Source organism: Phyllostomus hastatus, unplaced genomic scaffold (assembly GCF_019186645.2).
Source record: "Phyllostomus hastatus isolate PE091 unplaced genomic scaffold, TTU_PhHast_1.1 phas_contig_210, whole genome shotgun sequence".
In the NCBI taxonomy this organism is placed as follows: domain Eukaryota; kingdom Metazoa; phylum Chordata; class Mammalia; order Chiroptera; family Phyllostomidae; genus Phyllostomus; species Phyllostomus hastatus.
In genome coordinates, this window is record NW_025333737.1 from 6,298,549 (window position 1) to 6,325,528 (window position 26,980).

Genomic DNA, 26,980 nt, shown 5'->3' on the forward strand with positions numbered 1-26,980 from the left:
TTCTTAAGAAAGTCACATAGTCTGGCAAAGCACATACACTATTATAATTGAGGGCTACAGTAAAAAGTCAAGGACGGAAGCTATTTCCAGTGCCAGAATTATCAGATGCAGGAGCAAAATTCTAACATGTGAACAAGGACTTTGTATCTATTGGTTATAAATGACATCATGCTTTTCAAAGAATCTTGTTCGTTTTTTTCCTATTTCCAGTAAATTGCATAGTCTGGAGCTCCCTCTCCTGGATATTATGAGTTTTATCAATCTTGTCATACTATAAACCAGAGAAGGCAGAATTTATCCAGAGCAATAAATCATTGAATGGATGTTTATGGCTGTTTTTCTTAGTTAAGTGGACATTCTTGTAACCTAACATATACACTCACTGAGATCTGTCAAACAATGAGGAAAATCTTATGGATGAAAATGAGGGGAAGATCTTATCACACACATTACCTTTCGGCTGGAAAAGTGCCCATGTTTGCCCAATTTACTGTTAAGCGCTTCGAGGAACATTTCGTCGGTGACCTTGCCGACGTTCATGCAGGCGTCATCGAGGATCGCAATGATCCCTTTGTGCTGCTGCTCCACAAGGTCCACGATGATCTGATTGTTGAAGTAATCAATCTGCGGGACACAGCAAAGGAGCAATTACAAAGGGAGCAGAGACATGGATGGGTAAAACAACAGCACCCCCACATGTACCTACCCTCCTCTTCCAGACTCTCAGTCCCCCAATCTGTTTGCCATTGACCACAAGACCCAGATTACACCAAATACAACAAATAACCTTCAAGTTGTATTTGATGTATAATGTGAGGAAGTGCAGAACGTGCATTTTCAAGTTATATGGATGGGCCTATACTAAAATCCAAATCTTTTCCAGTTTCCCAAAGTTAACAAGCATATTAGGGCTTAGGAGAGTTTTGATGTGTTTTCAGGGTATACCATAAAAAATGTAGTTCTGAGATGTAAGGATCGATAAAAGCTAAGAATAAGTTTTTCATTTACTTCCATGAGCTGAATGAAGTTATGGATAACCTCTGGCTTTTTGGTAACTTCCATATGCACAAGTTTTATACAAAAATGCTTTTTGACACCTGTTTATCCTGATGTCCTTCAGGGCACACCAGAAGCAGAGCACACAGGAGCCTTGCTCAGGCAAGCTGAACTTATCCGGAAGCTGCGCAGCTTATTACTGTACATTTTCGTCTTGTGTGTTGATGTGTCCTATGTCATTTAGGGGTCCCTGAACTGAGAGTTGTCTCTATTACCTTCTGTAAGATCTATAAACTCATACTAGACTATTAAACTTTCTCATGTATCCCTGCTCTGTGCTATTTAAAATCGACTCATGCTGGTTATTTGTCTGTAGTTTTCAGTTCCATTCCCAGTCTTCCAAGTTCTCTTCTGTATCCTGTGGACTAAAAATCTCAAAATGGGTGGCTTTTACTTTCTTTTTTATACTTCCCTGGTTTGTCTAAATCAGAGGTTCTCCACAGAGGGTGCCTTAGCCCTCTGGGGGACCTTCGACAATGACTGCTGCCACTTTTAATGGTCATGACTCGGAGAGTCTTACCGGCATCCAGTGGAAAGAGGCTAGGGATGCTGTTAAATATCCTACAAAGCACAGGACAGGTTCACAACAGAGATTTATCTGGTCCAAAATGTCAGGAGTACAGAGATGGAGAGGTCCTGGTCTAAATATTTGTCTTCATTTTGGCATTTATTACATTTCCAATTAGGATGAAAAGTTACTTCCATCTTTGGAAAAATATCCTTAAAATACTCAAAAAACAAGAACTCTATACTAATGAATAGCTGAAATTTTAAACTTTGGGACTATGGAATTAGAGGCTAAGTCTTTTGTCCCACAGACAAAGAAATTAAGCTCCCTAAAACTACAGTTATATAAACCAAAAGTGACTGATCTTAGTTCATAAGTTTTATGCTGTTTCAAGTAGTGGTTTCCAGGCCAGTTTCTTCCAGCAACCTGACATCTCTAGGAGGCGTCTTAGGGGACCAATTGCGCAAGCTGACATGTGATGGGGTGGGCTCCAGACCTCCCAGGCCCACTCCAAATCAAGCAGCTTTGTGCCTGACAGTCAAGTTCTTAACAGCTAAAAATGACCTGTAAACTATAGCATCAAAAGCTTTTAAAACTGAATCAATAAGACAAACAGACATAAAAGCCTCCTGAAGAAAGTTCACACACCACTGGTAGAAAAACACTGGTCCTGAAACCAGTCGAGATTCTAGATCTAACAACCAAGGGCAAATAATAAACTAGAGAAACATATTTGATGACACCTCATGAATCTGATTAGCCAAATTCAGATTATAGGAATTACTACAGAAGAAATGACCCATTCTTTTCAACAAAAGATTATAAGGAAGAGAGAGAAAGAGGGAAAGAGGGAATCTATAGATTTTCGAGGGAACTATGAATGAATCATGGTGGAACCTCCTTTGGATCCAAATTCAAACAGACTGTAAAAACAAAACAAAACAAAACAAAACACCTCTAAGACAATTAAGAAAATGTAAAATGTGAGCAATGACTGGATATTTTATGTTAAGGCATTATTGTTCACTTTTTAGGTGTGACAGTGGTATTGTGGTTATGGTTTTTGTAAAGGTATTTAACTTTTAGAGAAACACACTGAAATATTTACAGATGAAATGCATTACATGACTGTCACATCACAGTCTGGGATGTGGCTCTAAACAATCTGGGGGTGGGGGGTGCGGGGGGTAGGTGCAGATGACACAAGACTGACAATTGTCTGATAAGTGTTCAAGCTGGTGATGGGTATACTGAGTTCATCACATTATGATCTCTGCTCTTATGTATTTGAAATTTCCAATAAAAAAGAATTACTATGTTCAGAATTCTGAAAATTTTAAAGGAAATACTTGCCCAGAATAGTGATTCTAATTTGGGGGGAGCAGTAACTGTTACTTTGGAGTTAGCCTTCTGTTCCCTCTAGGACACATATATCTTGGTTTATTTTGCTAAAAATTTTTGCATGTTTAGTGCTTTTGTTCCTTTTTCAGATGTTTGAAATAGCCTATTGCAATTGTTGACTTTTGCATTTATCAACTATGTCTGTGGAATTTGATATTCTGATTATTAAAGGATATTTTTTGACCAGTATCTCTGAATCACATATGAATAACAAGTTTTATGATTAAATTTGCTAGAAAAATCTAAGCCTCAGTTATAATTGTGTATTATATTACATAACATATTCATTCTAATAAAGCTGTGTATGCAATGAGGTCTGTCTGAAAAAAGTCCAGCCATTGTCAATATAACAAGAACGGTTTGCATGACATCAATGTAATCTGGCAGCCAAGGAGAGTGGACTGGAATGCATGTGTAAGAACAATGACGACTTCACTGTACTAGTCAGCGGGGGCTGTAGACACCATTGAGTGAGCATGTGTACTGTGCGATCATTGCATTCAAAATGACTGAATGAGAAGAGCAACAAATCTGCATCAAAGTTTGTGTTAAGCTTGAACACTCCTCTGCGGAAGCTATTCAGATGATTCAGAAGGCCACAGGTATGGGCAACTGGTGACTGGTAGCTTCATTACAACAGCATGCCCTCTCATGCATCACATCTCGTGCAGTTTTTTTGAGAAACATCAAATCACCCAGGTGACTCAGCACCCCTATACCCCAGATTTGGTGCCCTGCAATGCCTAGCTTTTCCCAAAACTAAAGTTGTCTTTGAAAGGGAAGCGAGTTCAGACCCTCACGAGATTCAAGAAAATATGACAGGGCAGTAGATGGCGATTGGGAGAACTGTGTTAAGTCCCAAGATGTGTACTTTGAAGGGGACTGAGGTGTCATTATCCTATGTACAATATTTCTTGTTTCTTATATTTTGTATTTTCTTTAAGAAACGCCACTACTTTTCATACTACATGGCTGGATACCTTCTGGACAGACCTCATAAATTTTATTGAATTGAACTGCATTTTAAATGTGCTGTAAGAGTTCACTCCTTAAATCAGAACTGCAGGTAATCTCATTACAAAGTAACAGCACACTCTGGTTTATTTGTAAATAGGCAAAATTTATACTAATATACTTGAACAAAAATCTTTTAAATGCTTTTATTGTTGTTCAATTACAGTTGTCTGCATTTTCCTCCCACCCCAGCCAAACTCACCTCCCTCCCTTGCTTCCACCCTCCCCCTCGGTTTTGTCCATGTGTCCTTTACAGTAGTTCCTAAAAATCTTTCCCTGCATCGTTCCTTCTGCCTCCCCACCCCCAGTTATTGTTAGAATGTTCTTAATTTCAATGTCTCTGGTTATATTTTGTTTGCTTTTTTCTTTTGTTGATTATGTTCCAGTTAAAGGTGAGATCATATGGTATTTGTCCCTCACTGTCTGGCTTATTTCACTTAGCATAATGCTCTCCAGTTCCATCCATGCTGTCACAAAGGGTAGAAGCTCCTTCTTTCTCTCTGCTGCGTAGTATTCCATTTTGTAAATGTACCACAGTTTTTTGATCTACTCATTTACTGACGGGCACTTAGGTTGACTCCAGCACTTGGCTATTGTAAATTGTGCTGCTATGAATGTTGAGGTGGATAGGTTCTTTTGGATTGGTGTTTCAGGGCTCTTAGGATATAATCCCAGCAGTGGAATTGCTGGGTCAAAAGGCAGTTCCATTTCTAGTTTTCTAAGGAAATTCTACACTGTTTTCCACAGTGGCTGCTAGTCTGCATTTTCCACTAGTCTGCATTCCCACCAACAGTGCACTATGGTTCTCTTTTCTCCATATCCTCTCTAACACTTTTTCGTTGATTTGTTTATGATGGCCATTCTGACCAGTGTGAAGTGGTATCTCATTGTGGTTTTAATTTGCACCTCTCTGATGGCTAGTGATGCTGAGCATCTTTTCATATGGTTCTGGACCCTCTGTATGCCCTCCTTGGAGAAGTGTCTATTCAAGTCTCTTGCCCAGTTTTTTTTTATATATTTTATTGATTATGCTATTACAGTTGTCCCATTTTCCCTCCTTCACTCCCCTCCACCCTGTACACCCTCTCCCACCCATATCCCCCCCTTTAGTCATGTCCATGTGTCACACTTATAAGTTCTTTAGCTTCTACATTTCCCATGCTATTCTTGCCCTCCCCCTATTTTCAACCTACAATCTATGCTACTTATTCTCTGTACATTTTCCCCCTCTCTCCTCCTCCCACTCCCCTGTTGCTAACCCTCCATATGATCTCCATTTCTGTGTTTCTGTTCATGTTCTAGTTGTTTGCGTAGTTTCTTTTGGTTTTGCTTTAGGTGTGGTAGTTAGTAATTGTGAGTTTGCTGTCATTTTACTATACATATTTTTTTCTTTATCTTCTTTTCTTAGATAAGTCCCTTTAACATTTCATAAAATAAGGGCTTGGTGATGATGAACTCCTTTAACTTGACCTTATCTGAGAAGCACTTTATCTGCCCCTCCATTCTAAATGAAAGCTTTGCTGGATAGAGTAATCTGGGATATAGGTCCTTGTCTTTCATGACTTGAAATACCTCTTTCCAGCTCCTTCTTGCCTGTAAGGTCTCTTTTGAGAAATCAGCTGACAGTCTGTTGGGAACTGCTTTGTAGGTGACTGTCCCCTTATCTCTTGCTGCTTCTAAGATTCTCTCCTTCATTTTTACCTTGGCTAATGTAATTATGATGTGCCTTGGTGTGTTTCTTCTTGGGTCCAACTTCTTTGGGGCTTTCTGAGCTTCCTGGACTCCCTGGGAGTCTATTTCCTTTGCCAGAATGGGGAAGTTCTCCTTTATTATTTGTTCAAATATGTGTTCAATCTGTTGCTTTTCCTCTTCCCCTTCTGGTACCCCTGTAATTCGGATGTTGGAACATGTAAAGATGTCCTGGAGGTTCCTAAGCTTCTCCTTATTTTTTTGAATTCTTATTTCTCCATTCTTTCCTGTTTGGTTGTTTTTTTCTTCCTTCTGGTCCACTCTATTGTTTTGAGTCCCAGTTTCCTTTCCATCACCATTGGTTCTCCCTGCATCTTCCTTCATCTCTTTTATGGTAACCTGCATTTTCCATCTAATTTGCGCCTAAAATCAACCAATTCTGTGAACTTCCTGACCACCAGTGTTTTGAACTGTGCATCTGATAGATTGGCTATCTCTTGGTCGCTCAAAAGGATGAGTCCTGGGGCACTGATCTGTTCTTCTGTTTGCGACATGTCTCTCTCTCTCTCTCTCCCTCCCTCCCTCTCTCTCTTTGGTCTGGTCACTCCTGTTATGGTGAGGGGCGGAGCCTTAGGTGTTCACCGGGGCTGGGCACCCCAGTGGCTAGATTGTGATGTTGTATGTCGGGGGGCGGGAGGGAACAATAGCGGTAGGTCCGTTCTCTGTGGGACCTCAGTCCCTTCTCTGGGATCCTGGGTTGCACGCTCTGCCCTGGTCCACAATTGCCACCTCACTAGGTCCGCCAGGTGCCACTTGAGTATTTAGGGTCTACCTGCTGCGATCTTGTGTGCCCCAGATGCCTTATGTACTCCCTCCTGGTTGCCTTATGCGCCCAGTTCTCCCCTTTCTCCGCGCTGTGCCCCAGGCCTGGCTGCTCCTCTCCGCCCCTCCTACCGCTCTGGATAAACGGGTCTACTTCAACTTCTTGGCTGTCCAACTTCCATTCAGATAAATTCTCTATCAGTTCTGGGTGTTATTCTGCCTCTAAATTGTTGTTGTTCTAATCTTGGTTGTGTGTGGAGGTACGGTGCGTCCACCTATGCACCTCCATCTTGCTGGAAGTCTCCTCTTGCCCAGTTTTTAATTGGCCTTTTTGTCTTCCTGGAGTGGAGTCATGTGAGTTCTTTATATATTTTGGAGATCAAGCCCTTGTCCAGGGTGTCATTGCAAATATGGTTTCCCATATGGTTGGCTCTCTTTTCATTTTAATGCTGTTTTCTTTAGCCATGCAGAAACTTTTTAATTTGATGAGGTCCCATTTGTTTATTCTTTCCTTTATGTCTCTTGTTTTAGAGGACATGATATATCAGTGAAGATGTTGCTGTGTGGAATGTCTGAGACTTTCCTGCCGATGTTTTCCTCTTAGACTTTTATGGTGTCACAACTTAAATATTTAAGTCTTTTATCCACCTTGAATTTATTTTTGTGTATGATGTAAGTTGGTGATCAAGTTTCTTTTTTTTTTTCACATAGCTGTCCAGATCTCCCAACACCATTTGCTGAAGATGACATTTTTACTCCATTTTATGCTTCTTTGCCCTTTGTCAAATATTAATTGACCATAGAGACTTGGGTTTATTTCTGGGCTCTCTGTTCTGTTCCATTGGTCTATGTGTCTGTTCTTATGCCAGTACCAGGCTGTTTTGATTACAGTGGCCTTGTAATACAGTTTGATATCAGGTATTGTGATCCCTCCTACTTTGTTGTTCTTTCTCAAAATTGCTGCAGCTATTCAAGGTAGCTTATGGTTCCATATAAATTTCTGAAATGTTTTTTCTGTATCTACGAAATATGTCATTGATACTTTAATAGGGATTGTGTTGAATCTATTAATTGCTTTGGGTAGTGTGGACATTTTGATGATGTTAATTCTTTCAATCCCTGAACATGGTACATGCTTCTATTTGTTTGCATCTTCCTTAATTTCTTTCTTCAGTGTTGTATAGTTTTCTGAGTACAGGTCTTTTACCTCCTTGGTTAGGTTTATTCCTAGGTGCTTTATTTTTCTTGTTGCTTGATCAAATGGGATTTTTTCCCTCATTTCTGTTTCTGATGTTTCATTGTTGGTGTACAAAAGTGCCTTTGATTTCTGAATATTGACTTTGTATCTCACTGTTTTGTCAAATTCACTTATTAGGTTTAGTAGTTTTTTGGTGGAGTCTACAGGATATTCTATGTATACTATCATGTCATCTGCAAACAATGACAGTTTTTCTTCCTCCTTTCCAATTTGGATTTCTTTTATTTCTTTTTCTTGTCTGACTGCTGTGGAATGGACTTCCTACTATGTTGAATAGGAGTGGTGAAAGCAGGCATCCTTGTCTTAGTGGGAAAGCTCTAAGTTTTTGCCCATTGAATATGATGTTGGCTGTAGGTCTCTCATATATGGCCTTTACTATGTTGAGGAATGCTCCCTCTATTCCCACTTTGCTGAGTGTTTTTATCATAAATGGGTGCTGTACTTTATCAAATGCTTTTTCCTCATCTATTGCTATGATCATGTGATTTTTATCTTTCATTTTGTTTATGTGATGTATTACGTTTATTGACTTGTGAATATTGTACCATCCTTGCATCCCTGGGATGAATCCCACTTGATCATGGTGTACTTGAACAAAATTTTTATGGTATTCTAATGTTTAACATATGATGAAAGGCAAAGATGCAATTTGAAGCAGGAAAGCTATCATAGCCTTGTTTTTCTGAATGAGAGGAGATAGAATGGGAAGGTGGAAAGGAACATAAAAATAATTTAAACACAGCCTTTCAAATAGATTTTTCACTGCTATAATGTTGAGTATCACAAAACAAATAATTGACTTTATTTTTATTGTCTATACCATTTAACAAGAGGATAAACACAGAAACTTATGGAAACTTAGAAATTTGCATTGTTCAAGTCTGTTCTTGAAATTGTTTAAAGTATAAGTTTAAAAGAAAAATTACTGAGTCTCATTTTTATCATGGTCAGGAGGTCTAACTATCATGCATATTAGCTGATATCAGGGTTTTCACTCCAGACCAGTCATACACTCTAGCTATATATTGCCAGCTACTTTGACACTGACAAATATTATAGTTTAGAAAGAGTCATGAAAACAGAGGTGATTGAAATGTGACACACAGGAAATAAATGGAAATAAAATTAATGTGTTTTCATGCAAGGATTTCATAGAGCAGGAATAACATCAACTGAAGACAATACAATGTCAGTTTACAAAGTAGAGAAGGAGAAAAAAGGAGTAAGAAGAGAAAAAGAAAGAAAAGGAAGAAGGAGAAGAAACTAAATCTGGAAACAAAGTTCAATCAGTTCAAGGCAAAAGTTGTTGCTCTGAGTAACTTATAAATGATGCTAAACTCTTAATAGACAGATGTGAGTGAGAAAACCCATTTGGTATCAGCCATGAAGTAGAAATGTCACGTTTACTGATCATAACTCATCATTTTCTGGGCACCAACAAGGGAGTCTTTTTTTTTAATCTTCACCCAAGGACATTTTTTTCCATTGCTTTTTAGAGAGAAGGGTCGGAGAGAGAGACAAAGAGAGAGATACTGATTAGAGAAGGAAACACTGACTGGTTGCCCTCTTGTATATGCCCCGACCAGGGATCAAACCTGCAACCTGGGTATCTGCCTTGACTGGGAATTGAACCTGTGACCTTTTGGTCTACCAGGTGATACTCTAACCAACTGAGTCACACTGACCAGGGCCAAGGAAGTCTTTAAATTAGAGAAATCCCACCTACCAACCCTGAAAATGAATTGTATTTACACATCCCCAAAAAGAAAAGCTAAAATTTTGGTGTTACATGTACCCAAAAGATTTTTTTAAAATATCTTTAAAAAGGATAAGATTTGACACTACCAATAATCTGTGAAAGGCATGGAGACATTTTCCACAGAGGTCTACTCACATGCTTCCAGGGGATCCCTTCCCGCTGGTATTCCTCCTGCTCTTGCTTCAGAACCAGCTGAATAAATAGCTGCTGCAGTTTCTCATTGCAGTAATTGATGCAGAACTGCTCAAAGCTGCAAGAAAAGAATACATGAAGTTCAAACAAATAAAAAGTAGACCATACTTTTTAAAGTATCTAATCCAGTTTACCTGTTGTTGTCAAAGATCTCAAAGCCATAGATATCCAAGACACCGATGACAGTGTTTTTCCCATGGACCGTGGTGTCATAGTTCTTGACCTCAATGATATCATTGATGCGAGTCACGATCCAACAAAAGAGGCGCTCATAAATTGCCTGTGAGGAAAACAACATCGTAAATTCCTGTCCATTTGGGAATGAGTGTATGCTTAGGCTTGTGAAAAGTTTTAAATTCCTATCATCCTTCTCCTTACTGGTTAGCATAGCAGTTATTACCTGAAGCAGAACAATAAAAAGGCAGATTGCCTTGTCAAAAAACAACAACCCAACACAGTGTATGCAAAACTAAATACTTTGGATTTTTGAGATTATTATCAGTTACTCCATGTATTGTACTCCAACGATACTCCCCAGGTATGTTTCTGTGCCCAGCTATTTCAGTAATTTGCCTACTCTCCCATGTAAGTCACTTTGTTGCTTTGTTGTTAATCTCATCAACTATAAAAAAGTGGGAAGCCAATCAGTTAATAACTGTGTTCCACAAAAAGCTCTATATATTTAAAAAATGTAAGTGTTGATTTATAATGCTAAACAAAGGCCACACTCTGAAATTCCTTGAGGATCAAACATGCATCCAATATACAAAGATACACATGCCATGTCACATGTAGACAAAAGCACCACACACAAACACACAGTCACATCCTGGTAAAAACATGCTCTGCAATGTCACATCTTTAGAAAACCTTTCCTTAACTTCTCCCTCCAGCCACCCACTCCCTTTGCTGACATGCATCTATATACACTGCCTCCATTCTTCACCTCCCCTTACTCTTCAGTCCACTCCAGTCTTTGCTGAGCTCCCAATACTCCACTGAAATGGCTCATCGAGGACCCTGAGCATCACTACTGAGACACTTTCTTATCTCGCTATAAGGATGTCTTATTCAGACACTCAGCACACCTCAACCGAATGTCCCACTCACTTCTTGAAATCTTCCCCTCTCTGGGATCTAGGATACCACACTTTTCCAACTTTCTGTTTATTTCACTGGGTGCTCCTTCTAGGTGACCTTTGGCAGGTCCTCCCTACATGACCTCTGAAAGCTGGAATTCCTCCTAGTCCTCTCTCTTCACCAACTCCTCTCTCAGCTGCACCACCCAATATGAAACAGCAGGGACACACTGCTCCTCCCCAGTGTATGATCCCAGCACAGACCTCTCCTCCCTGCTCCAGATTCCTAGGCTTGGCTACACTCCCAGATGTTTCCCAGCCACCTCAAACTTAGGTCCTGTCAGGACTCTTGTTCTCCCATCCCCAAAAACTATTCCTACCCTACTTTAAACCATGAATAATGGCAAGAGAAACTTAGGCATTTATTCCTTCATTCAACAAGTATGTGCTGAGTACTTGCTACGTGCAGTGTGCTGACAATACAGTGCCAGGCAAACATCAACATGGTCTCTGAGGAGCTCAGGGTGTGAGGTGAAGGGAAAACCACACACACACACACACATACACTCAAGGACTGGTGCATGGGCTCTGAAGAGAGTTTAACCTTCTCAGTGTTTAAGGAGGCCCAGGGAGGCTTTTCTGAGAAAGTGGGCTGAGGTCAGGATGAGCAGGAGTTACCCATGCGAGAGGGGAGCGAAGAGCAATCCGAGCAGAGGAAACAGCATGTGCAGAGGCCCTGTGGCCAGAAGAGGAAAGGGAGAAGACAACTTGAACGGCCTGAGAGGAGACTAATGTGCTGGAGTGAAAAAAAGGAGGCTGGAATCTAGTAGGAAATGAGGCAGAAGAGGTAGGTTGGAGCCAGACCATGTTAAGGAATTTCCTTGATTCCATCATTCCCCAGACAAATAGGTCCTGTGGATTTTATTTGCCACACATGGTAGGTTTCAATTCACCCTCTTCTCCCCACTGCCTTTGCTGCCTTCCTAGTCCAAGCTACCAGTCTCTCTCCTGGATTTCTGAAATATCCCCTTAATTGGTCTTTTTGCTTCCATTTTCACCTTACCCACCTCCCCTCCCCCCGCATAAGACTCTCCATACTGAGCCAGAGTAATCATTTAAAAAATTCAAACCATGTCATTGTTGCGCCTTCAAATCCTTCACTCTCCATTGCACTGAGAAATTCAATTTCTTCCCGCGACTGAAAACCAAGCCTAGGACTTACAAGAATAAAAAATGGAATAGAAAGCAACCTAATCAACCAGAAAAGAAAAGAAAAATCTAAGACTTGAAAAAATAAAACATTTGCCACACAGAAAATAGGCAAACGGTTAAAGTTATTAGCTTTTACAAATGGATAATAAAAAGATAACAGCCCCAAAGAAATATGTACAAAGAATATACTCGGGCAATTCTCAGAACATACTTAAATATCTTCTATGACAAGATGCTTAAATACACTAGTAATAAAAATTAAAGTGAAAATGATAAGGTATCACTATGTACCTATAAAATCAGTAAAGGTAAAGTTTACAATCAGTGTGTCCTGTGACTGGACAAGCTCATTCCCAGGAGTCCCCCCAACTGACATGAAAGCACTTGTGTGCACAGCGAGGTCCGGGCCCACCTGCAGCACTGTTTGTGGTGGCAAAAACGGAGACGAGGTGAACGACTTAGAAGGAGGATGGTTAATACATTCTGGAACCATCACTGTGCACTGGTACACAGACAAACAGAATGGGTCGGAACTCCATCAGGGGACTCGAAGGCGACTCCCATGAAGCATTGCTAAGTGAGAGGAGCAAAACAGAGAGCCACAAGAGGGGCCGGTGCAGGCGAGGGGCCCCGCAAAGCAAGCATCGTCAGCCTGCCAGTCAGTTAGCTTTGCTTTTCTTGGAACATTTTCTAGTAGTGATGCTCACAGCCGGGGTTTTTACTGAGACCGTGACGGCCAAAAAGTATCATTACAGTTTCTAAAAGTCTTAGCCTACTTTCAAGGAACATGTGAACACATCCCCGCAGAAATGCACTGAAACTGCAACTGAGATCAACAGCAGGCCCAGAGAATGTGAGTTCAAGTCTCACCTTAGCGAAGGCGTCCCTGCCGTAGCTAGCTTCCTGTTCCGTGTGCTGCTTGTCGATGATGTCGCGCCCTGTTGCCACAGTCCGGTAGAGAAGGGCTTTCTCCACCATGTCTGTCTTGGTGGACAGCAACTCTGCGATGATGGACACAACCTTGCCATTTTCAATAAGAGGTGTGTCACCGTCCACCACAAATTTTAAATTTCCCTACACCAAAAGGGAAGAAACAGGACACAGCATTGCCAATGAGATTCTGTAACATTATGTCAGGGAATCTGCCAACATAAGGCATAATTCAAAGTGACTCTCTTTGTAGCACCTATTTTCCTAAATAAATTATGCATAAAAACCTAGCGCTTTATCCATTTTTTCCTCTTCTCCAGACACCCATTTCTTTTAATTTTTAGTAAATGATTTAAATGGGTGCATGCTTTATACTTGTAGTCAAATCTATGAATCTTTCATTGATGTCATACTTAGACCATCTGTAGCCCAATGGTTTTATAAATATTTCATATTTCCTAATAGTTGTACCATTTTTTTTCTTACATGTAAACTTTTAGTACACTTAGGATTTGTTTGTATGTAGCGTAAAATAAGAATCTAACCTTATTTTTTCTGACAGTTAGTTAGTTGCTCCAACACTATTATATGAATAGTTTAGCTTTTTGTCTTGATTTGAAATGTTACTTGTATTATATGTGAAATTCTAAGTTTTTTGAGTCTTTTTATAGTCCATTCATTCAATAAATACTAACCATCAATGAAATCTGCTAATCTGTCGATTAGTCTAGTGCTGAATTTTGCAACAAGTTTTAAGATATTGTGTAAAATCTGGTAAAAATTTGTCATGTCTTTTCTCCTTCCTTTCCCCACCCTACTGTTCTGCTTTAACACATTTTATTTGGAACAGTAAACATGTTCCAGGTAAATTCCAGAATCATTGTGTCAACTTGAAAACAAAATTTCTATTTTGATTCTGAAGGACACTGTTATACTACATTTATAAACTACGAGAATGAGAAAATTTATAATATTGAAGTCTTCCTAGTCAGGAACATACCATTTATATTGCTATATACTATTTTTACAAAGGTTCTGATTCATTTAGAGTTAAATCTTGCTACAAAGAAGTGAAAGATAATCTTTATTCTATTTGAATTCATGTTGTCACTCATTTGCTGTGAGGTTACACATTCATTATATTTAAAAATTTTTTTAGGGTGGGAGGGGGGACTGGATTGGGAGTAAAAAGGAGAAAACTGTATTTGAACAATGATTAAAAAATAAAAATAAATAAAAAAATTTTTTTAAAGATTTTATTTATTTTTAGACAGATGGGAAGAGAGGGAGAAAGAGAGGGAGAGAAATATCAATTGGTTGCCTCTAGCACACCCCACACTGGGAACCTGGCCTACAACCCAGGCATGTGCCCTGACTGGGAATTGAACCAGCAACCCTTTGGTTCGCAGGCTGGTGCTCAATCCACTGAGCCACACCAGCCAAGGCACGTTCATTATATTTTAAACACCTCCAATTATATAAATAGTCATGAAAGAGGTCTGACACATGGTTCTTCCCTTCCTCTGGGTTGGGTGTGGTGTAGTAGAAAACAACTGGACCATCATTTGGCCAGCCCGGTCCATGGTGTTGGCTGCCATGAACCCTGTACCTTTGAGCCAGTCATGCCCCGCCATGGGGCTCATTTCCCAACCTGTACAATGAGATGATCAAAATTCCAGTTCTAATAACCTATGACTCCAATGTTTCAAATGCTGTTAGAAATTTATTCTGTTCAGAGGATTTTAATTTATACTGTTGGTAGTCATATCCTTGCTAAATGCTGAATTCTCTTATTCTTGACATAAACCAGTAAGATAAATAAGTAAAGCCATAGTCTCAAAACCTATCGTGGCTTGGAAAATCCCTCCTAATATGATACTATGACAGACAGAAATACTGATAAAATAATTTCTTCAAAACATGAGAGACAATTTTTCTACACGAGTTACTTTTTAAATTTGTAAGGAAAAAGTCCAAAATCAGAAAGAGCATCCTGTCTCCACAGGGAGGCAGTAGCTGCTGAGAGGCATCCCTACTCACCAAGTGAAGAATAGTAGCCAAAATTTTATACACTGTCTGAATCTCCTCAGGTTTGAAGCCGATTACTTTCATGGCATCAGCTACGACTTTGAATTCTGCAGCATCATTGATAGAAGACTAGGAATGAAATGGAAACATTAAGTCACAGACATTTCAAATGAGCATTAAAATTCAATAATTAGGAGACTAAATTCAAATTTAGTCAGGGTCTTGAGGCTTTTGTAGTAAGTCATGAGCATCCAGAGAAAATAAAAATGATTTCCAGGGTAGAGACGTCTTTCAGCACACACAATGCCCACTTGTGTGTGAGAGCTGCTGTCACCCAAAGTAAATGTCTGGTACTTTTCTGGAACCTTCAGTGAGGGAGCAAGTCCTGAGCCGACTCAGAGAAGCCAATGGCCCCTGTGATGAATGATGGAAACGGCGGAGGACGTGCAGAGACACAAGGGAAACATGGACTGTGGGAGCCTGTGGCCTTTTATCCCACAATTCATCTCGTACAGGGTGGAAACAACACTCTGTCTCTCATGGAGTCAGGCTTCGGGTTTCACAGGGGACAGAAAGAAAACCCTCAAAGCAAGCAACGTGCCTCAATCTTTCAGCAAACTGGTAACTAGTTTGGGACTATAATTTCGCAAACACTCGGTGCATCAGACACTCTGGTTCAGAGGGTTTGCTATAGATTAAATGTTTGTGTCCCCAAAATTCATCCGTTGAAATCCTAACCCAAAAAGTGATGATATTAGGAAGTGCGGCCTTTGGGAGATGATAAGGCCTGAGGGTAGAGCCCTTGTGATGGGATCAGTGCCTTACAAACGAGGCCCCAGGGAGTCTCCGTCCCTTCTACCCTGTGAGGATACAGTGAGAAGGCTCATCTACAAACCCAGAAGTGGGCCCTTGCCAGACACTGAATCTGCAGGTGCCTGGATTTTGGACTTCCCAGCCTTCAGAATCGTGAGAAATAAACATCTGTCATGTATAATAAGCCACCTAGCGTATGGTATTTTTGTTGTAGCTGTCAACTGGACTAAGACAGGGTCCAAAGAGAATCACCTGCCTTGAGAAGCTGAAGCTCTCAGGTTGGAAATATCAGGGTATTGACAGAAATTCACAATGAAGCAATGGTAACTGCCTATCTTAGATGTTATCCCAAAGCAGCAGCTTCAGAGGGCCTGACTGACCCTTTCCTTGTTGAGTTTCTAACCTTTTGAGGAAAGGCACAGGAAGGGGTCCTCTAGTGTCCGGGACACAACCACACAAGCTCTTCCACCTCCCTGTTCTTCAACCTTGGGCAAGATATTTAACCTCACTGATTCTTGATTTCCTCTTAGATAAAATGGACATAATAACACACTTCTTGCAGGACTGTTGTGAGAACTGAAGGAGAATGCACATAAAGCACCTTAGTTTTTAGCACATAAAAGGCACTCAATAAGCATCAGATATTACTATTATTATAAGCTGCAATTGTGTTGAAATTGCAAAGAAACGAGACAAAAAAATTCTAAATATCCTCCCATGGGGAACTTGCTGGCTGCTCAGCTACCAGCCACTCCCCACCTCCATTTCTTCCTGATAGAATCCTGATTTGCTCACCCCTCTCCAATTACATGTGTCCCTCAGGATGGGTGTCTCCCGGACTCAGGAGGAATATCTTCATTAGTCTATAGTAATCTTAGTGATCTTATTCCCCTCACCAAATGATTGGTCAGCCATGGCCATGTGATTCCATTCTGGCCAATAAGACACGCAGTCACCCTAACTTATGAAGGGATATGAGCCAGGAATATTTCCTCGGCCTGTGACTCCTAGAACTGCTGCTGCTATTTTGGGACCATGAGGAAAATTAGCCAAAGCAGACAAGCTGGCTCCAGTGAGGATAGCAGAGTTGTAAGTTGGAGAAACAAATAACATCTGGGTCCCTATCAACACTGTTAAGACCTTGAATTAACCAACTCTGAAATGGCTTCAGTTCAGGGCTTCTTGTTATGTGAGATAAGTTCCTTATTGTTTTTGGAGATTTTTGAGTCTTATCTTACCTGCAACCCAAAATATTTAAATTGTATATGACCCCTATATTTTAGGATAGTTAAGTAAAATTATAATGTGCAGAGTGATGCTTTATAGTTATTAAAGTAATTTAATTTGTATTTGTTAACATGGAAATATTAATAATTGTATTGTAATATAATAAAAGCAGCTTTATTTAATTAAGATTTATTAATAAATCCATTTTTAAATATATATACAAACTATTGTCAATAATTATTTCTGGACAGGAAGCTCTGGCTATTTTTGTTTCATTTAGGTTAATCTTTACTTCAACTATAGACTATGGTCATGTAATACTTCTTTGTTTTTATTAGAGAGGAAGAAAAAGTGGAGGAGAGGGATAGGAATGGCAAAATCTGATGAAAAGGGAATCTAAGTTAAATTTATCTCAGAAGGCAAAGTGGTCATTTCATTCTTGCTCTCTCTCTGGGGGAGGGTCTGTGTGACCTGGCCAAAAGTAATTTGGCCAATGAGACAATCTGACAAAAAGCAGTATTTCCTGTCACTGGTCTTTACCATTCTTTGTACATCACACATCTTTAGTACCGCTGGCCGATTTCAAAAGGCTGAAGTGCTGCCTTCTAATGTTTTGTTTGTTTTTAATCAATTTTGTCCAAATGTCCTGCTCTCAGATGACTATGAAAGTAAAAATATCATGCAACATAAATGTCAAACAATGGAAAATTAATTGTGAAACCCTAAATATAATTTATTTCTATGCACGGCAATAAAAATACAGGTAAGCCAGTAATGCAGGTATAAGTAGCTTAAGATGAGTAATAAAAATTTAGAAGTAAAAAGAACACTGCCCACACCTTAGAGCTTTTCCCCCAACTATAACAGCAATGCATTTTTAATCATAGAAGACATTTAAAATATGAAAAAGAAAACACAAATATGGATCTGCAATCTCATTAATCTAGAATAAACAACTAAAATGTTGGTCTATTTCCCTCTATGTCTAATTTTATGTATTTTAATATAGTACCTTCCCCCAACAAACTAGAATAATACTGTAAATATTGTTTTACAATCTAACATCAACCAACTATTATTAGGGTTAGCTGAAAAATGACTAGCAGAAGTCTAATTAGAAAAAAAAAAAGGAGCAAAAAGTACCTGCATATGTGTGCAAGGACTCACATGCAAGGGAAGGAAAAAAAGATAAAATTTTGAAGGTAAACCGAAATGCTCTAAGGGTCACAGGACTACTTCTACAACACATCAATAGTTGAAAAAAAAATGGTGAATGGAGACCTCTAATAGTCATTTCAATGAAAACACTTTTACATTTTCTTTTGTCTTAACAACCTGCCTTTGTCCAAATCATACGCTATCTTCTTTTGAGGTGGATTTGCTAGTCATAGCAATATTTTTTAGTGTCAAAGAGAATGGAATTAAAAATGAAAAGAAAACAAAGATCATAAGAGAGAAACTTCTTTCCTGTCAGATGGTGACAATATATAGTAATGGGTTACTAAGCAAGGTTGTTGAGTCAATCAGGTATTGAATCTCTGCCTTTAGGTATTTTAATAATAAAAGAGTCATTCATTTCCCTAAAGGCAGCAGGCTGGACCAGATAATTATTTAATATCCCCTCTGATGCTTTCTCTGATTCTCCATCTGAGCAATTTCAAAGAGGAAACACTCACCTTTAATTGAGCTCCTACATGGATATAGTTGTAGGCAGAAAGGGATTTCTGCAGATGTAGAGAGCGTAGTATCTGTTCTGAACCCCCCTGGAGTAGCTAAAAAACAATATAACATAAATTGGCCAAATGCATACTGAGCCAAATATACCAGATGGTCTAACAAAAGCAAGCTAGCTTTTATTCATTTTCTGGGCTTAATTTACTTAGGACCTTCTGTTTCTGGCTGTGAAATTTTGTTTTGTTTTCTACCTTGAAGTTAACAGTTTCAGTAGTTATCAGTCGTGGAGAATGTTATAAAATCATGAAGAAAATCACTTTAAAAGTCTTAGCTCTTTCATAACATAGCTGGCATAAAAGGTTCTTGTTTTTATTATGGTCATCTGTAAGACAGAAGCCTAGGCTCTCTGCGCTGGTCACCTGCCCAGCAGCCTCATCACCAGACAGGATAGACCTGTGTTTCAAAATTCAGAAAAAGTCCGTATTGCCACCGAAGTAAGAGGTTATCAGCAGACAGTCACAGGCGGAGTCATACTGGAAAAAATGGCTTTTCCTCATCCATCTCTGTATCTCAGGAAAGGAGGATAATTGGGTAACCATGATCGTTCACACATAGAAATAAATGTTACTAATTTTATAATTTTATTTTATAAAAATCCAAGACAGTATGGTTTAATTGGGCCATCTACTTTATTTATTAGCACTGGTTTATATTATGTTGGGCTTTAAAAAATAATGATGTATGAAAGTTGTATTCTGAGTAAAAAGACTTTTTAACAGGAGGGCTACTGTGAAAGATTTTGCCTTAGTCTCTAAAAGCATTCCCAAAAGAGGTGTTCAAAATTTTTTTTTAAAAGTTTTTTCAAAGCAATCACAGCTTTGATTGGATAAAAAGATAATTCTTTTGAATCGTAAATTTGTTTTTTTGAAGTAATCATATTGCTTTGTAGTCTCTGTGAGCAAAATAAACTGAGTTTATGTTGCCATCTCTGGAGCTCCCAAATCAGGGAACAACAGTTTCAATTTAAAATGAAACAAAATTAATTTGACATATTCAGGATTTCTCATTTCAAAAGCTTTTCCAAGTCATTTAACTGTTATCTGCGCTGCAAAGAAACGCAGGCGATGCTCAACCAAGGCAGTCATGTGGTTGGCTAGTTACCTGCTAGATCTTCTGATTGCCATGCTAATCAAATCTCTGAGAAGCATATGGGTAGGCTGTGTGCATGTGTGCACATGTGTATAACGTGTCATGGGCCAATGGAGGCGAGGGAGGCACGGGGCAAGGGAAAACCCCAATATAAATACATGCATTTCCTGCACAAATGAGCAAATGATCAATGATCTGCATTACAGAAGATTACTAACCTGATAGAAAGAATGAAAGCTTCTTTCTCCTGGCTGTTGCACAATCACTCGAGACTAAGAAAAAAAATTAAAATCGTTAATCTGAGAAGGTACTCTTAAAACAAAACAAAAGCCACTTTCTCAGATAGTCCTCTATCAACAGTGCATGTAAATGTCCTAAGACCCCAAGGAGAGCACCTGTCTAAAACAAGGTCGCCTTTATGTGGTTTTCTGTACAATCTTTCAATAATTCTTTTTATTGCTTAAAACAGAATCCCCCCCCCAAAAAAAAATTAAGGCTATTTTGATATCTTTAACTTTGACACTAAAGATGGAATTTTTTTAGGATGAAATTGGAAGTGGAGAGAATAGGAAGGACCATTTAGAGACAAGTAGTCTCAACGTTCCCTACCCCAGCGTCTGCTGGCATTTCAAAGAGCAATGCCTTATAGTCTGCAATAAAATCAGTTCAGCAAGACTTGTCTATGGAAACTCCTGCCTTAGGTGGTTCCCAAAAGACTGTTATTACGAGACTGCTATTATGAAAATGTATGTTCATTCACAGGGAATCTGCACATAAAGTGAAGCCATGGAACATTTGGAAACATCAGTGATAATACCTGGCGTTTCCTGTCCTTCTCTAACTGACTCTGATAGAAACACTTAATTTCCTTAATAGTCTGACTTCAATTTAATAAGCACCTTTTAAATGCCATAAAGGATGCCACAGACAAATAGAAACTAGAAGAAAATGAGATTTCAAATTAATTTGAATAAAAACACATGGGAGTATCAAATCGATACATTGTATACCTCAAACTTACACAATGTTGTATGTCAGTTATAAGCCAATTAAAATGAGTTGTAGCTCCTGATTGTTTGAAAACAGTGTTATTTCAGGTAATGAACGTGATAGTTCTTGTATAATACATTAAAAACAAACAACCCAAAAACTCCAAGGCATATGGGAGGCGGTGATGTGTAAACAGGGTAGAAAGGATTAGTCCCAGATTGGTGTTTGGTTAAAACTTACCCAGAAGTTGCACAGTCTCATACCACTGCGACCCCCTCCTACCCACATACCTAAATCTTTCTCTACAAAGCCTGTAACTTTTTTCAACTTGATATTGTAAGTGCTAATAAAAGAACACAAAAGAAGATCCTATCACAGAAAGCTAACTGAGGAGCTGGAAGGGAGGGAGAATAGTATTAAAAGCTACTTTGAAGCAATTAAAGAAATTCTATAATTAAGATTTAAAAAATATATATATCCAGTACTTGTAAACATTATCCTGAGAAATTAAGCACATTTTACCTTCTCCAATAAGTAGTTATTGATATGTCCACCAATAGGGTCCCCCTTGAAATCAAAGTTGATATCCATGTATTTTCCAAACCTGCTTGAGTTGTCATTACGGTTGGTTTTGGCATTTCCAAAAGCTTCCAAGACACAGTTGGACTTAAGTAACATATTCTTCACTCTTGAACACAGACAAATGAAAATCATTATAAAAAGTTTTTAAAAGGCTGGACCTTTAAAAAAACTAGGTCTCATTAAAAGACATGCAAATATTTATACAAAGATGCTCGCTAAAGCATTGTTTGCTACTCTACACACACGTGCACACACACAACATAAACGTCCACCAACAGGAATGAATCAAAATAAATTTTTGTTTCCAAGCACATGTACTGATATAGAACTATGTCCAGAATATATTAATGAATGAAAAATTAAGTTGCAAAATAATACATATTGTAGTGTGTGTGCACACACACGTGAGGGTATGTGCTTATGCACACGTGTTAGCAAATGCTTAAAAACCTGAGTGAACAGCACACTTTGCTATGGTTACCTAAGCTGATGGGGTAGGTAGGCTGGGATTTCAGGGAACCTTTACCTTCGACATAATGCTGTAATTTTTAGTTTTTTCTTTTAAATGAACTTTTTTTTGTTACACAGAGAAAAATCTTAAAACAGTATGTTCTGAAAAGAAAAAATGGGTGAAACAGAAAATTACACAATTTTTTCAAGTACTTGCTTATAAAGCCTAGAACTGTAAAATTGATTGTACTTAAGTTATATGTCATCAATGTGGCCTTCATTAGTTTAGAAATCGCTCATCATTTTTGTTTGAAGCTGTATGGAATCTCCCTTCTGTATCAGTTAGGTCACTCTTTCTTTAATGATTGCTAATCTTCTCCAGAGCAGTCTTTCCCAATGGATATACTTTAACTTCGCCCTCCTCAAGTGTTTGTTTTAGCTCACTGACAGAGCATGCACATACCTGCAGAAGTAACTCTGGCCACGGAGCTGACCTGACGGAGCAGACCAACTGTTCCTTCCACTATGACTGTAAGTGGCCCTACAACCTTCCCTCCTCTGAAATGAAAGTATACTTTTAAAATGTGGGAGGAAGCTGCTTCCTTATGGTAAACAAAGAAAACTGTCTTTGGTAAAACTATGGTAAGATGTGCTTGTGAAAGACTGGCTAATGTTCATATGCCTTACTTTACTACACCAAGTTTAGAAATAAAATCAGCTTAGTTCTTAGCCTGTTATTCTCCTGACCTCTTAAGGAAATTTTAAAAAATTACTCACATTTTTTGTCTTATTAGATTGCAAAGTCAGAATGAGAAGTGGGAAATGTCACAATTAATAAAAATGTCTCTTTTGACCTGACCATCCAGTCCAACTGGGATGAAAGGGAGAAAGCCCACATCGGGTAGTAGAGTCTAAATTCTCTTCTCTCACAGCAAGCCAGCATCCCTTCTTTCTATTAATAAAACTGAAGTCGGAGAAGTGTATATGGAATGTCACTCTTTAGTGAATGAATAGTGAGCTTCAAAGCAGCAGCTCTGAAAAATCCTTTCCCTCTTCAAAAAGTCCACACCACATAAGAAAGTTGAGTCATATGGCTTTATAGACATACTTTTCTTTATTTAAAAAAAACTCATCTATTCACTCCTTACACATTTATTAAGCAAATGCTATATGCCAGACACTGCTAAACGCTGGGCCCCGGACAGTGCACAGGAGCTTTCTTACTCATCTTACAGTGAGTGGCAGCCTGGTGTGGCTGAAACCCTCTTAGGAAATGAGCCAGCTGAGCACTCCTAGTACCAGGACTCCAGATGTAATGATGATGGTGTGGGTCTGCCTCCCAGAGCCCCTTTCACTCTCGGAACCAAGGGCTCCTCAGGACAACAGTTTTAAAAAGACAGAAATAGAAAGAGCAAGTAACCTGTGCAGGTTTGAACCATAAAACCTACCCGTGTGAGTTATAACATCTTTGCTGACCACATACATTTAAGGAAGCAATTATAAAGTAGAAAGGGGACACTTTCATCTGTTTCAGAATAATTTCATTTTGTTTTATCTTTATGTAAAGCTTACCATAGTAGTCAGCTTTTCCTATTAAAGACAAATATAGAAATAGAGTGATATAAGTAAAAGTAGAGACAGCATATGGTAAGAGAATTGAAGTAGTTCACCATCAATGAATGATGGACACATACCAGAGCTCAGGTCTAGTCAATTCTATATACAGAAAGTAAAGCTCTAATCAGAACTCCCCCATTACCTTTCGATCTCGGCTCTCTGGCTGGGGTTGGTGATGGCCGCGATGTACTGCATGATGTATTTACTGGCTTCCGTTTTGCCAGCTCCACTCTCACCTGGGGAAATTGTGCAAGGCTTAGCATTACAACTGCACCAAGAGTAAGCTACATTTTACTGGAATAATTTGAGCTTATGATGTTGTTATTTATTTAAAATCCCTATGTTTCAATGTTTGCTTTTTTGGAGTTATTTCATCCTGTCTTGATGTGGTATTACTTCTGAACATGTTGAAAAAACATTAAATTATTGTAGATGTAAAATAACAAATAGATTACACATCACAATTTACTTAGCAAAAAAATTGAGATACAATGTGATAAACTAACTCCTCAGACTAAAGTGACACTCAAGTCTAAGTAGGAAAAAATCAGATGAGTGGTTCAAACAGCAGCCACAGCTAAATTAATATAACCTTATTTTTCTATAGTACTTTTTTGTCTTAGTGGGGACAAAATAATTCTTTCAGAAAATAAAAAATAGAGCAATTTTGGTAAAAAACAAAAACAAAAACAAAAACAAAACCCAGCAAGCAGCAGGTTTCAAACACATGGTGTCAGTGAAAAAGCACGACAACTGGTAAAAGGGCAAAGAAAAGATCAATTTAGAATTACCTACTCTGATTTTAAATGTTTATGCCTTCCTACCCCAAAACTCTACCTGTAGAAATGTATACTATGGAAATAATAAAACACTAATACAATAATAGTAACCATTAAAGGTTTTAAAAGTCTCTGCAGACTATGTCACAGCTAAATCTGAAAATAATGTGCCCATCAGTAGAGGGTTGAGTAAATAAATCATGATTCAATGATTCAACAGAATACTCCACAGTAGTCAGAGAATGCACTGCTTTCATAGTACACTAATGAAAAGATGCCCAATACACACTGCTAATGAAACAAACAATAGCAGCTATAACATAATTCTATAATTATGCATTTGTAATATAATTATACATGCATGTGTGACTATATGTATTTGTACACACAGAGAAAATGTATAAAAGGACAAAACACTCTTGTTCACAGCTGTCAGTGATGGAATTTTGGTGGGAATGAGGTACTCAGAGGGAGGGGACTTTGTGTGTTTACTTAATACTTACATAAATTTGGGGGTGTTTTCTTTTTATGATCAGGTAATATTGCTTAACATAATTTGTTCTCACAAAATGTAGTCCTAGGCTATAATTCTTTAGCTCTTATCATTATGTGAGTTAACTTTTGTGACCCTTAATATTCTCATCTGTAAAGTAGAAACACAACTGCTTTACTTACCACTCAGAGTTGTTTTGATAACCAAAATGGAATGAAGACCATAAAAGAGTTTTGAAAAGTATAAAGCCACTGATGCAAAATGTGAGGTGTTATTAGCAACGAGAGAAGTTTCCACAGTTGGGGGAAGGGCCTCTGGGGTCAGTGGGCAGATATTTCTCCTGTCCCCATTTTCCTCGAAAAGCTCAGCTTTACGTAGGCAGTTTAACTCCGCTTCTTGGGCAATGGGGTCTGTCTCCCTGCCGCCCACCCCCGCCCCCACCCCGTGCTGGGTGCCCCCAGCGCTATGAGCCTATCACCAGCCTGCGTGCCAGTGCGTCCCTCAACACTGGCTCCCATTCACCAAGCTGACTTAGAGTTCATTCTTCATTTTTGGTACCTCAGGATTTCACTTCTCAGTTTCATCCCGTCATTATTTAAAATAATTTTTGTTACAATTTATCCAGTATTTCAAGTGTCTGAGATGGAAAGAAGGCATTTCTATACCAGCGCAGTCTACAAAAGAGACTAGAAGTCCACCCAAGTGTAACATGTATTTGTAAATGAACCAAGACTAGAGCGTTGTCAGGAATGACAAAAATAATTTAGTACTTAATGTTCATTGCATTTTTTTTTCTAAAAATTGCTTAAGTTTCTAATTTCAAAAAAGGTCTAATGAAACATTTGGATCCTTTAGTACCTAAGGAGTTAAATACATTCTGCCCCTGGAAGTACAGGGGACAGACACCCCCCCCCCAATACCTGATATCACAATGCAAGTGTCTTTTGACCGCCTCTTCATGGCCTTGTAGGCAGCATCGGCGACAGCAAAAAGATGAGGCGGCCTCTCGTAGAGCTCACGTCCCTTGTACTGCTCGATCGTCTCCCTCCCGTAGATGTTCAGTAACCGGTACGGATTCACGGAAACAACCACTTCTCCAATGAATGTGTAGATACGCCCCTTTTCAAATCTGTTTAGAAGCAAAGAAAGGGAAGAAGTAGCTGGGGTTATACAGAAATGCTATTTCTTTTCTATGAGTCTCTTATCTCCCGGAAAATCCAAACACTACAGGAACAATTTCTGAACTGACATTTCACTGGTTCTGAGTGTACTTGTAGCGACAATGTTGGAGGCTGGGCTGAGATGCTGCTGTTGAAAAAGGTCAGAAGGGGTTAAAAGTCAAGAAAGAAGAAAGAACTTAATTTTTTAGAGGTTGGGGATTTCCTATTCCAAAATATAGAAGGGTAAGAAGTGGGAGGAACCATTGAAGACAACCTAAGAGCTCTAGGAAGAAAGGAAATAGAACCCAAAATAGGTCTTGAACCTACTTAGACTTTCAATTCTCTTGAATTGGACTTTCAGCTGCATAGAAAAAGGTCCAGACACATTTATTTCTTTTCCCTCTTGAAACCCCACTAAAATGTCAGTAAAGGAATAAAAACAGTAAAATCCATAACAGAAAGGATGGTAGAGGAGACACTTCTGGCATGAGTCCAATTCATTTTTTAAATGATTGCCTGAAATTCCATGCTGTAGATGCATCATTATTTATTGAACCATCCCCCTTCTTTCCTGCTACTTTGAGTAACACCGTAGAAAACACTCATGACACACAATCTTACAAATCAGTGCTTTCATTTCTTTGGGGTAGACTGCCAGGAATGGGTTAGCTGGTTGCAAGGTATATGTATTTTTAAAAGTATTTATAACATGACCCTACCTTTTTACCATAGAAGGCAAAAAGCCACCCCATATAGTATATACAATGGCACACAGATGTATTTTACGAAAGGTTACATAAGCCTGAGAGAATATGGAAGACTACCTGCTGTGCTTCACGTATCCTTGTACACACACAGTAGGGTGAGGAGGAGGAAGCTACGTGGGTAGGTGGAAGGAGGCCATAGCAACAAAGGGAAAAAAATGCCCAGCATATGTGATATGACTGTGATGGCACAAAATTATGTATCTATATTTACAGAGAAAAAAGTTTAAATTTAGAAAGCCCATATATTTACTATGTACACATTAACCCCATATATAAACATATAGGAACCAGAGCTAGGCCAAATGGACAAGTGGTCACCAACATCACACTT

General features: G+C 38.9%; 1 protein-coding gene across 2 annotated transcripts in view; it reads right to left on the reverse strand.

The window, feature by feature from the left end:
* MYO1D (myosin ID) overlaps positions 1-26,980 on the reverse strand; it is a 320,834-nt gene that overhangs the window by 214,446 nt on the left and 79,408 nt on the right. For both annotated transcript variants that reach the window (XM_045836252.1, XM_045836251.1), the window contains exons 2-11: positions 25,643-25,851; positions 23,593-23,686; positions 21,324-21,489; positions 20,030-20,083; positions 18,665-18,760; positions 14,961-15,077; positions 12,861-13,064; positions 9,834-9,979; positions 9,643-9,757; positions 454-624 (exon numbers count right to left, since the gene is read on the reverse strand). In XM_045836252.1, coding sequence (XP_045692208.1) covers positions 454-624; positions 9,643-9,757; positions 9,834-9,979; positions 12,861-13,064; positions 14,961-15,077; positions 18,665-18,760; positions 20,030-20,083; positions 21,324-21,489; positions 23,593-23,686; positions 25,643-25,851 — 1,372 coding nt within the window. The remainder of the gene's footprint in view (positions 1-453; positions 625-9,642; positions 9,758-9,833; positions 9,980-12,860; positions 13,065-14,960; positions 15,078-18,664; positions 18,761-20,029; positions 20,084-21,323; positions 21,490-23,592; positions 23,687-25,642; positions 25,852-26,980) is intronic.